Source organism: Mustela erminea, chromosome 10, assembly GCF_009829155.1.
Source record: "Mustela erminea isolate mMusErm1 chromosome 10, mMusErm1.Pri, whole genome shotgun sequence".
Lineage (NCBI taxonomy): Eukaryota > Metazoa > Chordata > Mammalia > Carnivora > Mustelidae > Mustela > Mustela erminea.
The window spans coordinates 76814736-76828493 of record NC_045623.1 but is presented as its reverse complement, the minus strand read 5'-3'; the positions used below and the strand labels follow the sequence as shown (position 1 = coordinate 76828493).

At 43.3% G+C, this 13758-nt stretch overlaps 1 protein-coding gene across 1 annotated transcript; it reads left to right on the top strand.

The window, feature by feature from the left end:
- The first annotated feature begins 76 nt into the window (after positions 1–76).
- On the top strand, positions 77–8778 carry C10H1orf50 (chromosome 10 C1orf50 homolog). The gene is made up of 5 exons (XM_032361229.1): positions 77–220; positions 331–455; positions 6340–6426; positions 6944–7075; positions 8379–8778. Exons 1-5 carry the CDS (start codon positions 142–144, stop codon positions 8556–8558), a joined length of 603 nt encoding a protein of 200 aa, XP_032217120.1. The 5' UTR covers positions 77–141; the 3' UTR covers positions 8559–8778.
- Positions 8779–13758: the final 4980 nt, after the last annotated feature.

Below are 13758 nucleotides of genomic sequence, written 5' to 3'. Positions count from 1 at the left end.
GGCCCCGCCCCCAGGCTCTGGTGATGCTCCTCGGCCGTGATGTCCAATGGACGGTGAACACGGAAGCTCCGCCCACGGGCCTTTATGCGCATGCTCTTCCGCCTCCTGACGAGAAGGTGGTAGGGAGCTTCAGGTGTTGTCATGGAGGACGCCAAGAGGCTGGGGCAGGCGGAGGAGGTCCCCGAAAACCAAAGAGTTCAGCCGGCGACAGGTCGGGGAGGTAGGCAGGACGGGAGTCCGGCCGGGGAAAGAAGCCCTCACGGAGCAGCTAGTCTCCCGGGTTGCGCGGGAGGCCGAGGGCGGGCGCTCACGGGCTGTGTTCCTGGGTATGTGTCGCAGGAGCCCTGGTGGAGCGCACCGCGACCCCCGGCGGCCTGGCCCTGGTGAGCCCCTACCATACCCACCGGGTCGGGGACCCCTTAGACCTCGTGGCGCTCGCAGAGCAGGTGCAGAAGGTGAGGAAGTGCGGCTGGGGAAGTAAATTACCGTCTTGGTTCACGTTTGGCCCTGCGTCTTAGGACTGGGACCTCAACAGCCACCTGGCGTGGGGTAGCATTTGTTTTGTCTGCATTGTACAACACGGGAAAACCGATTGCCCTTGACTCGAACTCTGAACTTCTGAGACCAAAGTCTCCTTCAGCTGCAACATGAGTGCCCGTATTCTTTGGCGGGAAGTTTTGCACGCACTTCCAATATTCAGTATTTCATTTGGGCCCTAGGACAGCCCTGGAAGGTAAGAAGTACCTAGGTTCTTCTTCCCATTTTATGGGTGAAGAGAAGTTTCCGTGGAAGTTTCGGGATCACTCTAACGCAGATTCTGCAGGTATAGTCCACTTACTTTAAACTGCCTCCCGTATAATCTTTATCTGTGACCTCAATGCTTTTAGAACGTAACATCTTCTGGAAGGACAAGGACTCTTAAGTTTTGTCCTGTGCTGTCATTCACTGGACAACATTCCCAAGCCCAGTGCTTAGATATGCATTGCCAAAAGTAAAAAAAAAAAAAAGAGAGAGGAAATGTGAAATAACAGAAAAAGCATTGGAAGTTTGGACACATGAGTGTTAATCCCCCTTTAGAGGGTTTTTTTGTTTGTTTGTTTCATTTGTTAAGTAGGCTCCACACCCAGTGTGGAGTCCCATGCAGCTTGAACTCACCCAGTTGAGATCAAGACCTGAGCTGACATCAGAAATCTTTCTCCTAACCAGCTGAGCCACCAGGCAGTGCCCCACCTTTTGGTATTTTTTTTTTAATAATTTTCTATTTTTTATAAACATATATTTTTATCCCCAGGGGTACAGGTCTGTGAATCGCCAGGTTTACACACTTCACAGCACTCACCAAAGCACATACCCTCCCCAATGTCCATAACCCCACCCCCCTTCTCCCAACCCCCTCCCCCCCAGCAACCCTCAGTTTGTTTTGTGAGATTAAGAGTCATTTATGGTTTGTCTCCCTCCCAATCCCATCTTGTTTCATTTATTCTTCTCCTACCCACTTAAGCCCCCATGTTGCATCACCACTTCCTCCTATCAGAGAGATCATATGATAGTTGTCTTTCTCCGCTTGACTTATTTCGCTAAGCATGATACGCTCTAGTTCCATCCATGTTGTCTCAAATGGCAAGATTTCATTTCTTTTGATGGCTGCATAGTATTCCATTGTGTATATATACCACATCTTCTTTATCCATTCATCTGTTGATGGACATCTAGGTTCTTTCCATAGTTTGGCTGTTGACATTGCTGCTATAAACATTTGGGTGCACGTGCCCCTTCGGATCACTACGTTTGTATCTTTAGGGTAAATACCCAGTAGTGCAATTGCTGGGTCATAGGGCAGTTCTATTTTCAACATTTTGAGGAACCTCCATGCTGTTTTTGAGAGTGGTTGCACCAGCTTGCATTCCCACCAACAGTGTAGGAGGGTTCCCCTTTCTCCGCATCCTCGCCAGCATCTGTCATTTCCTGACTTGTTGATTTTAGCCATTCTGACTGGTGTGAGGTGATATCTCATTGTGGTTTTGATTTGTATTTCCCTGATGCCAAGTGATATGGAGCACTTTTTCATGTGTCTGTTGGCCATCTGGATGTCTTCTTTGCAGAAATGTCTGTTCATGTCCTCTGCCCATTTCTTGATTGGATTATTTGTTCTTTGGGTGTTGAGTTTGCTAAGTCTCTTATAGATTTTGGACACTAGTCCTTTATCTGATATGTTGTTTGCAAATATCTTCTCCCATACTGTCAGTTGTCTTTTGGTTTCCCCGCCTTTTGGTATTAACTTGCATGTGACTTGAAGCAAATTACTTTTCTTGGGCTTCACCTTCTTTTTAAAGATTTATTTATCAGAGAGGGAGAGAATCTTCAAGCAGACTCCCCACTGAGGGCATTGTGGGTCCCGGGACCCTGAGATCATGACGTGAGCCAAAATCAAGCATCTCATGCTAACCCACCCATGCACCCCTTGACTTCAGTTTCTATATCTGTAAAATGCAGGGTTTCAACTAGGAGAGCTTCTGGAGCCAAAGCTGTGAAAAAGCAAATTCCATGTAATTTCTACAACTTTTAGTTGTAGAACCCTCTTTAGAATGTAGATACATAGGCCTGCTGCTTTAATGCTTCTGATATCCCTTCATCCTTGTATGCACTCTTGCATTGGCCTTGGTTATATTCAGAGGTCTTTATTTTGCTTAAAAATATTTAATTACTAATGTGCTCAAATTCCATCTCTGTATTTCAGGGTGGTTTTTTTTTTTCTTTTAAGATTGATTGATTGATTTTAGAGAGGCAGAGCTCTCGAGAGAGCACACCTACACAAGTGGGAAGGGCAGAGGGAGAAGGAGGGAAAGACTCTCAATCAGACTCCATCCATGCTGAGTCTGGAGCCCGGTGCAGAGCTCGATCTCATGACCCTGAGATCACAACATCAGCTGAAACCAAGTCACCCCGCCCCCCCCCCGGGTGTTTTGTTTTGTTTTTAATTAAGACATTTTCAAATGCTTAGGAAGGTGCCTTTGATTCAAGCAAGTTAGGGAGCAAAGTATAACTTTTATGGATTAGGAGAATTTCATGTCTCTTTAATTAGATCACTTATTGGGAGGGAGGCAACCAGGCCCAAAGGTTAGGCAAACATTTTCATAAGTTACCGAGTGACCATCGTGTTTATTAGAGTAGCCGGAAGCAGAGACGTAACACTGTTTTTGCCCTACAGCATATAATCTACAGATTATACAGAGGCTGCATTATTCTGCTGCTTGTTTTTTTCCAATATTATCGATATTGAGCCTCTGAATTAAAAACACTAGAGACAAACAGGTTGAATCAAGCATATTTACTGACTGTGTCTTGAAATGTACTTTCTAGCAGGACTGACAGCTGATAACGCCATTTTGGTATTAATGTGTGTTCAGAAAACACACGGGCCAGTATTAAGGCATGAAATTTGGAATGGACTGATTTGTGTTCAGATCTTCAACTGCCATTTATTAGCTGTGAACTCTTGGACAGGTCGCTTCACCTGAGTATCAATTCCTAAAATGAGACTGAAATAATCTCCAACTTCATAAGATGTTAAAAAAAACTAAATGAGATAATTTTTCTGAAGAGCCTCACAATGATTGGGACCAGAGTTCGTGTTTAGTAATTATCAGTACTTTTCTCTTCATTTCTGTTTGAGTTAGGGTCTTTTGTTTACAAGGAAGAGATTTGCTGCTAACCCCCTTAAGAAGAAGAAGACGAATAATGAGGCCATTCCACTCCTAACCTAGAACTCTTAGCTCTAGAAACCACCTACTTTCTCAGCTTGACCATAGGTGCCTCATTCTCCTTGGAACAAAATGCAGCGCTTTCACCATGGGCCTTAAGGCCTTGTGTGATCTGGTCCCCCCCCCCTCCCCCCCCCCCCCGCCTTTAAAGATTTTATTTATTTGACAGAGAGAGATTACAAGCAGGCAGAGAGGCAGGCAGAGAGAGAGGAGGAAGCCGACTTCCCGCTGAGCAGAGAGCCCGATGCGGGGCTCAATCCCAGGACCTTGAGATCATGTCCTGAGCCAAAGGCAGAGGCTTTAACCCACTGAGCCACCCAGGGGCCTCCCCTGCCCCCCCCCCCCCTTTTGACAACCCCCTCACTAACTACTCTTCAGACACATCTTCAGTTTTTGCCTGGTTGGCCTTTTCCTTTTGTTCAGACCTAAGTCACATGTCACATCCTTGGTGAGGTCTTGTCTGTAGAATGGCTCTACCCCACCCCATCCAAATGAAGTATTATTAAATTGAATTTGCCTCTAGGCTACACATATTCCAATCCCTACAATCCTCTTCACTCCCTGTTACTACACCAGTTACTTCACTCATTACCTTTGATCTCCTTCTACCACATAATTAAGAGTTATTTCCTTCATAATAGTGCATCATTATTCTGAGTCCATATAATATTAGCTCTAATTGTCTTTCTTGTTGGTGTCTGTATTACTCACCAGAGCTGTGGTGTTCATTATGTAGCTTTTACCCACATATGGTGAGTACTTGGAATGTGTGGTTAGTGCAGTTGAGAAACTGAATTTTAAATTTTATGTAATTTTAACTAATTTGCATTTTAAAATCTGATAATTGATTCCATTATTGGACACTCTTAAGTATATTTGGAACAAGCTGAGTATGTTAATTGACTCTTTGAACTATAATTTTATACAGATTGAGGATTTCTGACCAAAATTTGGCATCCCAGTTGATAGTATGGGGGTATACAAAACATACTTAGTATGAATAATAAAATATCTAATTAAAATTGTTTTATACTGATTAAATGTTGGAATGATAAAGTAGTTTGATATATTGGGTTAAGTATATTATTAGAATTAATTTTACTTATTTTTACTTTTAACACAACTGCTAGAAAATAAAAAATTACATATGTTACTTGATTCATATTCTAAAGGCTGGTGTTTTCGGCTGTAATCTTGTCAGAGGTGGGCCCTCTTTCTCTGCTTTGCCCGTGCGCTCAGGGCCTGGCATGGGGTCTGACACACAGTGGTTGCTCAATCTGTATTTGTGGAACAGATAAGTGATTGACCCTGTTTATTAACAGGTTTGCTTGTGTTTTCGCATGATAAGTCAGGTACTGCCTTATACCTGACTTTAACCTTGAGCGTCCTTAACTAACCAGCAAATTCTCTTGATATTCTCTTGATAGTTTTTCGTTCTAGTTCAACCTCCTAATTTCTTTTTTTTTTTTTTAAAGATTTTATTTATTTTATTTGACAGAGATTACAAGTAGGCAGAGAGGCAGGCAGAGAGAGAGGGGAGGAAGCAGGCTCCCTGCTGAGCAAAGAGCCTGATGCGGGGCTCGATCCCAGGACCCTGGGATCATGACCTGAGCCGAAGGCAGAGGCTTTAACCCTCTGAGCCACCCAGGCGCCCCAACCTCCTAATTTCTTCTCCTTAACTTAATTGTATACCACTGGACATTAATCAGCTTTTTTGAAAGTAAACTGGAATTCTGACAGATTTCTGATGCCTGAGTGATGACCCTTCCCAGTACATAAATTGGTCACACCTGTCTCTCTGGCTTTGAAAATTATTTATTTTAAGCAATTTCAGTTGCCTTCAGTTGCGTTTCCTAGTACATGACAGGCAGTTGCCTGTGTACATTATAACTTTGTTTCAGGTCTACATACTAGTGCTATCTTTAAAAATACATTTGAAGTAACAATTAGGAATACAAATAAGTTAAAATTTAATAGTTTAATTTAATTTAATAGTTTAATAAGTTAAAATATAGGTAGTTTTGATGTAAATAATTTAGCCGAGGTATTGGTCAGATTAATAGGTAGTTTCTGTATATAAATTACTACATAAGAGGTGATAAGAGCCCTATCACAAGTATCTTTGGATTTTTATTGTAAGACCTGTCCCTGCTTTCAGAAACACTTAAGCATGAGAAAATAGAGGGAGGCCTGAGGAATGAGTGGGTTTAATCAGGCACAGAGTAAGGAGGAGAACATGTTACATGTATCAGTGTATGTGGTAGCACATGGGAGTAGGACATGGAGGAGGACTGAAGTGCAGTGGTGACTAGAATATAGAGTGAAGAAGGGAGAAAGCTATGGGACATGGAAGAGGAGGAGGACCTTTCTGTGGTGTGGGGCCATGTCAGGGGAGACTTCTCATTAGCAGTGCTGACGACGGCAAGGAGTGGGCGCTCGTGGGGTTATGGGGAGGACAGGAAGAATATTAGGCATAAGCGAAGATGTTGAGGTGACTCCTCACTCTGGGCTCTAAATAAGAACATTGTAGAAGTCTTATCCTTTTTCCACCTACCCTTTGCTTTTGTGTCACCTTTAGGCTGATGAATTCATCCGAGCAAATGCCACCAACAAACTGACCGTCATAGCTGAACAAATCCAACATTTACAAGAACAAGCCAGGAAGGTAAGTAACGGCTTTTAGGCAGGCATTCATTTTCTTCATTTAATTCACAGTATTGACTGATCTCACTTATAATCATTTAACTTATTTAAGTCTTCAGTACCTTCTAGAAATAGAGAAGTATTGAGTGAACTAGAACAGGCTCAAGAGGTTATGTACAAGATAAGCTTTTTCACTGGGAGACAGTTTCAGTGAGGCGAAGCATTTTGAGGGGGAAGATAGGTTCTCAGTTATAAAAGAAATGTACTTACCACAGAAAAACAGGAAAGAAATTGAAAAGCTATTCACAGCCAGTCGTGTTTGACATTTTAAAATATAATTCTTTTAAAGGCATTTTTACAGTTTAGTAGCAGTCTTAATTTTGTGTCTTCAGAACCATCTGAATCCTAGTAGTGACTAATTGCTATGGGGGAGCAATTCCTAAGCATTGAGGAATTTCCAGATTTTGACTGGGATAATCACCAAGTGTGAGTGCCTGTTACACCTAATACTTAACTTTTTACATTTCTGCGGTTCTTAGATACTGGAAGACGCTCACAGAGACGCTGACTTACATCATGTAGCTTGCAATATAGTAAAAAAACCTGGCAACATTTACTACCTTTATAAACGGGACAGTGGTCAGCAGTATTTTTCTATTATTTCTCCAAAGGTAAGAACATTTATTTTTTTACTGGTAGAAATGGCTGTCGTTAGCTTTTGTTTATCACAATATTAATATATCATTATGAGAAACTTGTCAACAAGTACCCAGTGACATTTTTTATATTTCAAAGATTTTTTTTAGATAGACAATATTTAAGATAATTAATAAAATAAGTTGGGCTTGAATACTATTGAATTTTTTACTGAAGAACCCAGCTCTTATTTTTTTCAAATGAATATGATACATCAAATTGAGGGCAGAGGATGTTTCTTTTCTTACTGTCTTTGAAAAAAAATTACCCCCCTTCTTGTTTTTTGTGTTTTGTGTTTTTCTTTTTTACAGTGAGCATTTTGAAACAACTAATAATAACATTCTTTTAAATTTCAATGAAATAAAGTACATTTTTACTTGACAATATATATATTCTCAACTTTGGAAAATACCAGGCAGTGTTTCTGTTTGTAAAAAAATAACAGCTTCATCTTGCTAACTGGTGATATTTCTGTTTGGGGAAAAAAAAAAAGCTTCATCTTGCTAACTGATGATTGGGATATATTGAGAATTATCCAAAAGGATCATGTGCATATGGGTCTACATATTTATAAAATAATCTCAAAACTTTTCAATTGTGATATTGAAAGTTATATAAAAGTCTCATGTTTTTCTGCCATGTTTATAACTGGATGGCATATACTTTTGAAACAAAATATATCCAGGCCAACCAGTAATGACCATTAATTTCCTAATAAGCAGAAATAAAATGAATTATTCAAGGGTTTTTTTTTTTTTAAGATTTTATTTATTTATTTGACAGAAAGATCACAAGTAGGCAGAGAGGCAGGCAGAGCGAGAGGGGGAAGCAGGCTCCCTGCTGAGCAGAGAGCCTGATGTGGGGCTCGATCCCAGGACCCTGGGATCATGACCTGAGCCTAAAGCAGAGGCTTAACCCACTGAGCCACCCAGGCGCCCCTACTCAAGGGTTTTTTAAAAAAGTTTATTTTTGCACAAAAATCTACTCTGGTCTTTGAGAAAAATGTAGGCATAGGGTTAATAAATGTTTTCTAGAAAATTAGAGGTATTGTGAGCCCAGGCATGACTCTTAGAAAAAATATACATGAAAAATACACTTAAATTGTTTTACAGTCATTATCTCTGTTAAGACAGGGATCTCATGTGTGATGCAATGAGGATGATTCTGACTGGTCTGAAGGGAAAAACCAAAAAAGAAGTTTGTGACATAAAATGAGGAAACGTACCTAATTTCTTTACCTCCTACCCTGATGAGAACTGACTCCTTTGCCTTCTCTAGGAATGGGGGACGGGTTGTCCACATGACTTCCTTGGTGCCTACAAGCTACAGCATGACTTGTCCTGGACTCCGTATGAGGACATTGAGAAACACGATGCCAAAATCAACACAGTGAACAAGTTGCTAAGCCAGTCAGCAGCTCTGCCTCCAAGCACTGAACCCACCTTCGGGACTGACTGAGAGTGGACACTCATAAACAGCTCTCACAGCAAGGTCCTGTCACCTCCTTGTTGCCCTCACTCTCCGCCTTGATGGGAGGTGGTATGCGAATTAAGGTTTTGTGGGTGAATCATGAACTTGTTGAGTAGAGACCCTGTGTGGGGCACCTGGGGGGCTCAATTGGTTAAGTAGTTAAGTGTCTGCCTTCGGCTCAGGTCATGATCCTGGGGTCCTGGGATCAAGCAGGGAGTCTGCTTCTCCCTCTGCCTCTCCCCCATCTCACGTGTGTACTCACTCAGTCTTGCACACACACTCTTTCTCTCACCTCTCCTCTCTCAAATAAAATTAAAAAAAGAAAAGAGACCCTGTGTGAATATAAATGCTATCAGTATTACTTTTAGTTAGGATGGTAATGAATCCTGTCAGTCTCTTTGGATCCTCTCTGGGTCACAGGTACCCAGCAAGTCACTTTCAGAGTATTGGCCAGTGTCCTTTCCTTCTCCTTTATCTCCAGCTGTTCTCCCACAAGTCAGAGTATTAGAAAAAGAAGAGTCCTTTTCTCACATAAAGTTTGGTGAGACATTTTCCAGAGAAGACTTTTTTTTGGTCTTTTTGTACCTGAAGTGTTTGAGTTTGGGTTGAGGTTGAACACGGGGAAAAAAAAGAGGCAAACCATGAGAGAGACTCTTAACTGTAAAGAACAAACTGAGCTAAGTAAAATCTTAAAAAAAAAAAAAAAAAAAGATAGGGGCGCGCCTGGGTGTTCAGTTGGTTAAGCAGCTGCCTTCAGCTCGGGTCATGATCCCAGCGTCCTGGGATCAATCCCCGCATCAGGCTCTCTGCTCAGCAGGGGGCCTCGTATACCCTCCCCTCTGCCCTCTGCTCTGCCTACAGAGAGATAGAGATATCTCTCTGTCAAAGAAATAAATAAAATCTTAAAAAAAAAAAAAAAAGAAGAAACTAAGGGTTGTTGGAGGGAGGTGGGAGGATCGGGCTAGATGGGTGTTGGGGATTGAGCAGTGCATCTGTTGTGATGAGTCCTGGGTGTTGCACGTTAAGTGATAAATCACTAAATTCTACTACTGAAACCAATATTGCATATATGTTAACTAACTAGAATTTAATAAGAAACTTGAAAATTAAAAAAAAAAAGTTGGGGTCAAGGCTAGTTAGCCGTTAGTGCAGCTCTGGCACAGGACGTGGCTAGAACCTGACAGGGTCACCCAGGTGACCCATCACTCCTTTCACAGGGGAACGCTTTGACAAGTCAGCTGTAAAAGCCTCTGTTGGATATGGCCTTGGGGACACGTGCACACGCGTGCATGCGTGCACACACACACACATATTAGTGGTACAGTAGTTGATTCTGACTGCAGAAGGTTCCCGAGGTTTTCACAAGCTCCTGACCTGCATTCTAATAACACATTTGGAACCGGTGCTTATTAGTCGTCTGTTGCTGCACACATGACCAAAAACATGGTAGTTCAAACCAGCACACGTTTATGGTCCCCTAGTTTCTCTGGGTCAGGAGTTGATGCACACTTCCCTGGGCCCTCTGCTTCAAGGTTTTCACAGACCGCAATCCCATGGTTGGCCAGGGCTGGGTTCTCATCTGAAGGCTGGAGAAGGGCCTGTCTCCCAGCTCACTTAGGCTGTTGGCAGAATTTCAGTTCCTCAAGGGTGTTGGACTGAGTTTGTTGACTCTTATTAACCCCAAACTGACTTCAGTTCCTTGGCACATGGGTCTCCCTGACATGGCAACTTGATGAAAACCAGCAAGGACGAGTCTGCCAGCAGGATGAAAGTGCCAGTATTGTGTAGTCTTCCTCACGGGAGTGACAGTTCATCCTTTGGCTGTGTTCTGTCTGTAAGAAGCAAGTCAGAGGCAGGCCCACGCTCGAAGGAGGGAAGTACACAAAGGCAGGAATGCTGGAAGGCAGAAATCATTGGAATCCCTGCCACAGTGCTCAGTTGAGAGGGAGAAAAGAAGGTCCTGGGAAAAAGAGGCAGTATTACCAAGTGGCTAAGCATGGTAGTGTTCAAGTCACAGATCTGGACCTGGACTCAGGTCTGACAAAATCACCTTCCCAGCTGGTATCCCCACTTCCTCATGGATCCCTTCTCCAATCCATTCTGCACACAGTCATCAGCTTGGGCTTTTTAAAATACAAATCCTCCTCACTGGAGAAAAAAAAAAAAAAAAAAAAGTCCTGCCGTTCAGTAAGGTGCGCTTCCCGCACTGACCACCAGGTAGTGCCATTGCTCTTTGCTCTTCCGCCAATTAACCAAGCTTCGGGAAAGTCCATGGCAAAGTGAAGTGATTTTGGAGGTAGCATCTCAGAGTGAGGAACTAGCACGCACTGGCTATAGACAGTAACCATTTTCCATTCACCCAGCCATTTACCCATTCAACCATTTTATTTTTATTTTTGTAAGATTTTATGTATTTATTTGACAGCACAAGCAGAGGGAGAGGGAGAAGCCGACTCCCCACCGAACAGAGAGCCCAATATGGGGCTCAGTCCCAGGACCTGGGACCATGACCTGAGCCAAAGCAGACTCTCAACCAATTGAGCCACCCAGGCACCGCCCGCCCACACTCCATTCAACCATTTTATAAGTATTAAGTGCCTTCTAGGATCCAGGTTTTGGAGAAAACACAGCTGAGTAAAACAGGCACCTGTGTCCAAGGAGCTCTCAGCCTAGTGGGGGAGAAACCGAGTCAACAATTACAATGTGGAATAAAAAGGGCTATGACAGTGGTATGCATGGGATATGCAGCACCACATCAGGGTACCTAACTCAGCTTGGAGAATCTGGGAAGACTTCTTGGAAGAGCAGACGCCCATGTAGGTATTGAAAAACAAGAGGGGCGCCTGAGTGGCTCAGTGGGTTAAAGCCTCTGCCTTCGGCTCAGGTCATGGTCCCAGGGTCCTGGGATGGAGCCCCACATCGGGCTCTCTGCTCAGCAGGGAGCCTGCTTCCTCCTCCCTCTCTGCCTGCCTCTCTGCCTACTTGTGATCTCTGTCTGTCAAATAAAGAAAAAAATCTTTAAAAAGGGAAAAAAAAAAAAAAAAAAAACAAGAGTTAGAGCTTGTTTGGAGACCCTGACTGTCCTCTGCAGGACAGTTGTCTTTGGAGTTTGGAGTAGGGTTCATTTATTTGTGAATGAAGAAAGGGATCTCCATTTAACAAGCCGTGTTAACCAAACCAGTCCCGGCAGGCAAGAGGGTTGGGGTGAGGTAAGCCCTGGCTAGAAAACTTACTTCTAATAGCTAGGAGATAAGTAGTTGAAGAATGGTAGGAAAAGGGATTCCAGACTATGGAATATATGACATCTGGGGAGCTGCAGCCAATTTAAAGTGAAGAATGCAGGCCAGGGGCCACAAGAGAAGGTTTAATTGAAAGATTTGGGGTAGGGAGTTGGTAATATTGGCCTTCTGACATCAGAGGATGAGGGTAGGGAAGATGAGTAGGAGCTTCCAACCCTAGTCTAGGCAAGCAATGGTGAAGGTCTGAGCGAAGGGAGCAGTGATGGAATGAGACATACAGTTTCATCAACTGTAAGATGTACTGTTCTTCTCCCACGTTTTAATATCTCTGGAACTTGGATGCTTCTAAAAGTCAGTGGCATGTCACAGTTTCAGTGGCAGCATTTTTTTCTTTCTTAGAACTGCAGAACATAATGGTGTGTCTCACGTGTCTTAGAAGGGTTGGCGTCTTGGATTTGATGGAAGTATGGCATTTTTTTTTTTAAGACTTTATGTATTTATTTGACAGAGAGATCACAAGTAGGCAGAGAGAGGGGGAAGCAGGCTCCCTGCTGAATAGAGAGCCCAATGCTGGGCGCGATCCCAGGACCCAGAGATCATGACCTGAGCTGAAGGCAGAGGCCTAACCCACTGAGCCACCCAGGCACCCTGAAGTATGGCATTTTGAAGCCACAATAGACTGCATCTTGTTAACTAATAAGATGGCAGGGGATGACTGACAAGAAGGACTCTCAGATAATGCTTGAATTTCTAGCTTGAATGCTGATATGGATGGTGGGGTTCCACTCAACAAAACAGGGAAGGGGGAGACATCCCTGATACTTCCCAGAATGATGAGTGATCTGTATTTGCTTTATTAGCTCACCATGCTGGCCCTGTCCAGGCTCACTGGGTGTGAGTAGCAGCTGACTACACCTCCCTTTCTCCATCCTAGCTGTCTGGAAGGAGGGTTTGCTATGTCCTTAGCTTCTCAAGTTACCTGTCAGTCCACAGGCATTGAGAGTATTGGTGTTGTAGATACCAAGATGATAAATACAGCTTAGTGAGCTTTTATTCTGCCAAGCATATCATTATCAGATTTAATTTTCATATAACAACTGTCTATGAGGTATATAGTATCCTTGTTTTAAGATTTTATTTATTAGAGCATGAGAGAGAGCAAGAGAGCAAGCACAAGTGGGGCTATAAGGGTAGAGGGAGAAGGAGAAGTGGACTCCCCATAGAGCAGGGAGCCCAACATGGGGCTTGATACAGGACCCTGGGATTATGACCTGATCCACAGGCGTATACTTAACTGACTGAGCCACCCAGGCACCAATAGTATCTCTGGTTTTTTGTTTTGTTTTGTTTTTAATATTTTATTTATTTATTTGACAGAGATAACAAGCAGGCAGAGAGGCAGGCAGAGAGAGAGAGGAAGGGAAGCAGGCTCCTTGCTGAGCAAAGAGGCTGATGGGGGGCTCCATCCCAGGATCCTGGGACCATGATCTGAGCCGAAGGCAGAGGCTTTAACCCACTGAGCCACCTAACCACCCTAGTATCTCTGTTTTAAAAAGCGGGAACATCTGCCCAAAGATTAAGCAACAGGCCCATGGTTATATAGATCGAACAGTCCTGTTTGATTCAAGTCTGCCTATAACCAGTCCTAGGGGATCCCAACATAGTCGTGTAAGGAAGTTAAAACACGAAAGTGACAGTAAGCTGTGCTTATGGGATGCTATTGGAGGCATTCCCTTGGGTGTGTAGTGATGAGCATGGAGGGGCTGTAGATCAAGGCCCAGAGAAGTTAAGTAACTTACCCAAGGGGATGCAACTCCTAAGCGGGGGAGCCCATGTTTCTGGCACTAAAGCCTGTGCAAAACCCTCATGCACAAGATGGGGTTCAGCCCTTAAGGAGCTGGAGCTTGGGAGGAAGGAGCTACAAGTGCCTGGAGTAGTTATTTCTAAAG

Excerpts from the sequence above, each read along its gene's own strand:
- C10H1orf50 (XM_032361229.1), top strand. The coding sequence starts at position 142 with ATGGAGGACGCCAAGAGGCTGGGGCAGGCGGAGGAGGTCCCCGAAAAC. Across the intron at positions 221-330 it reads GCCGGCGACAGGTCGGGGAG|GTGTCGCAGGAGCCCTGGTG; the intron begins GTAGGCAGGACG and ends GTTCCTGGGTAT. Across the intron at positions 6,427-6,943 it reads TACAAGAACAAGCCAGGAAG|ATACTGGAAGACGCTCACAG; the intron begins GTAAGTAACGGC and ends TGCGGTTCTTAG.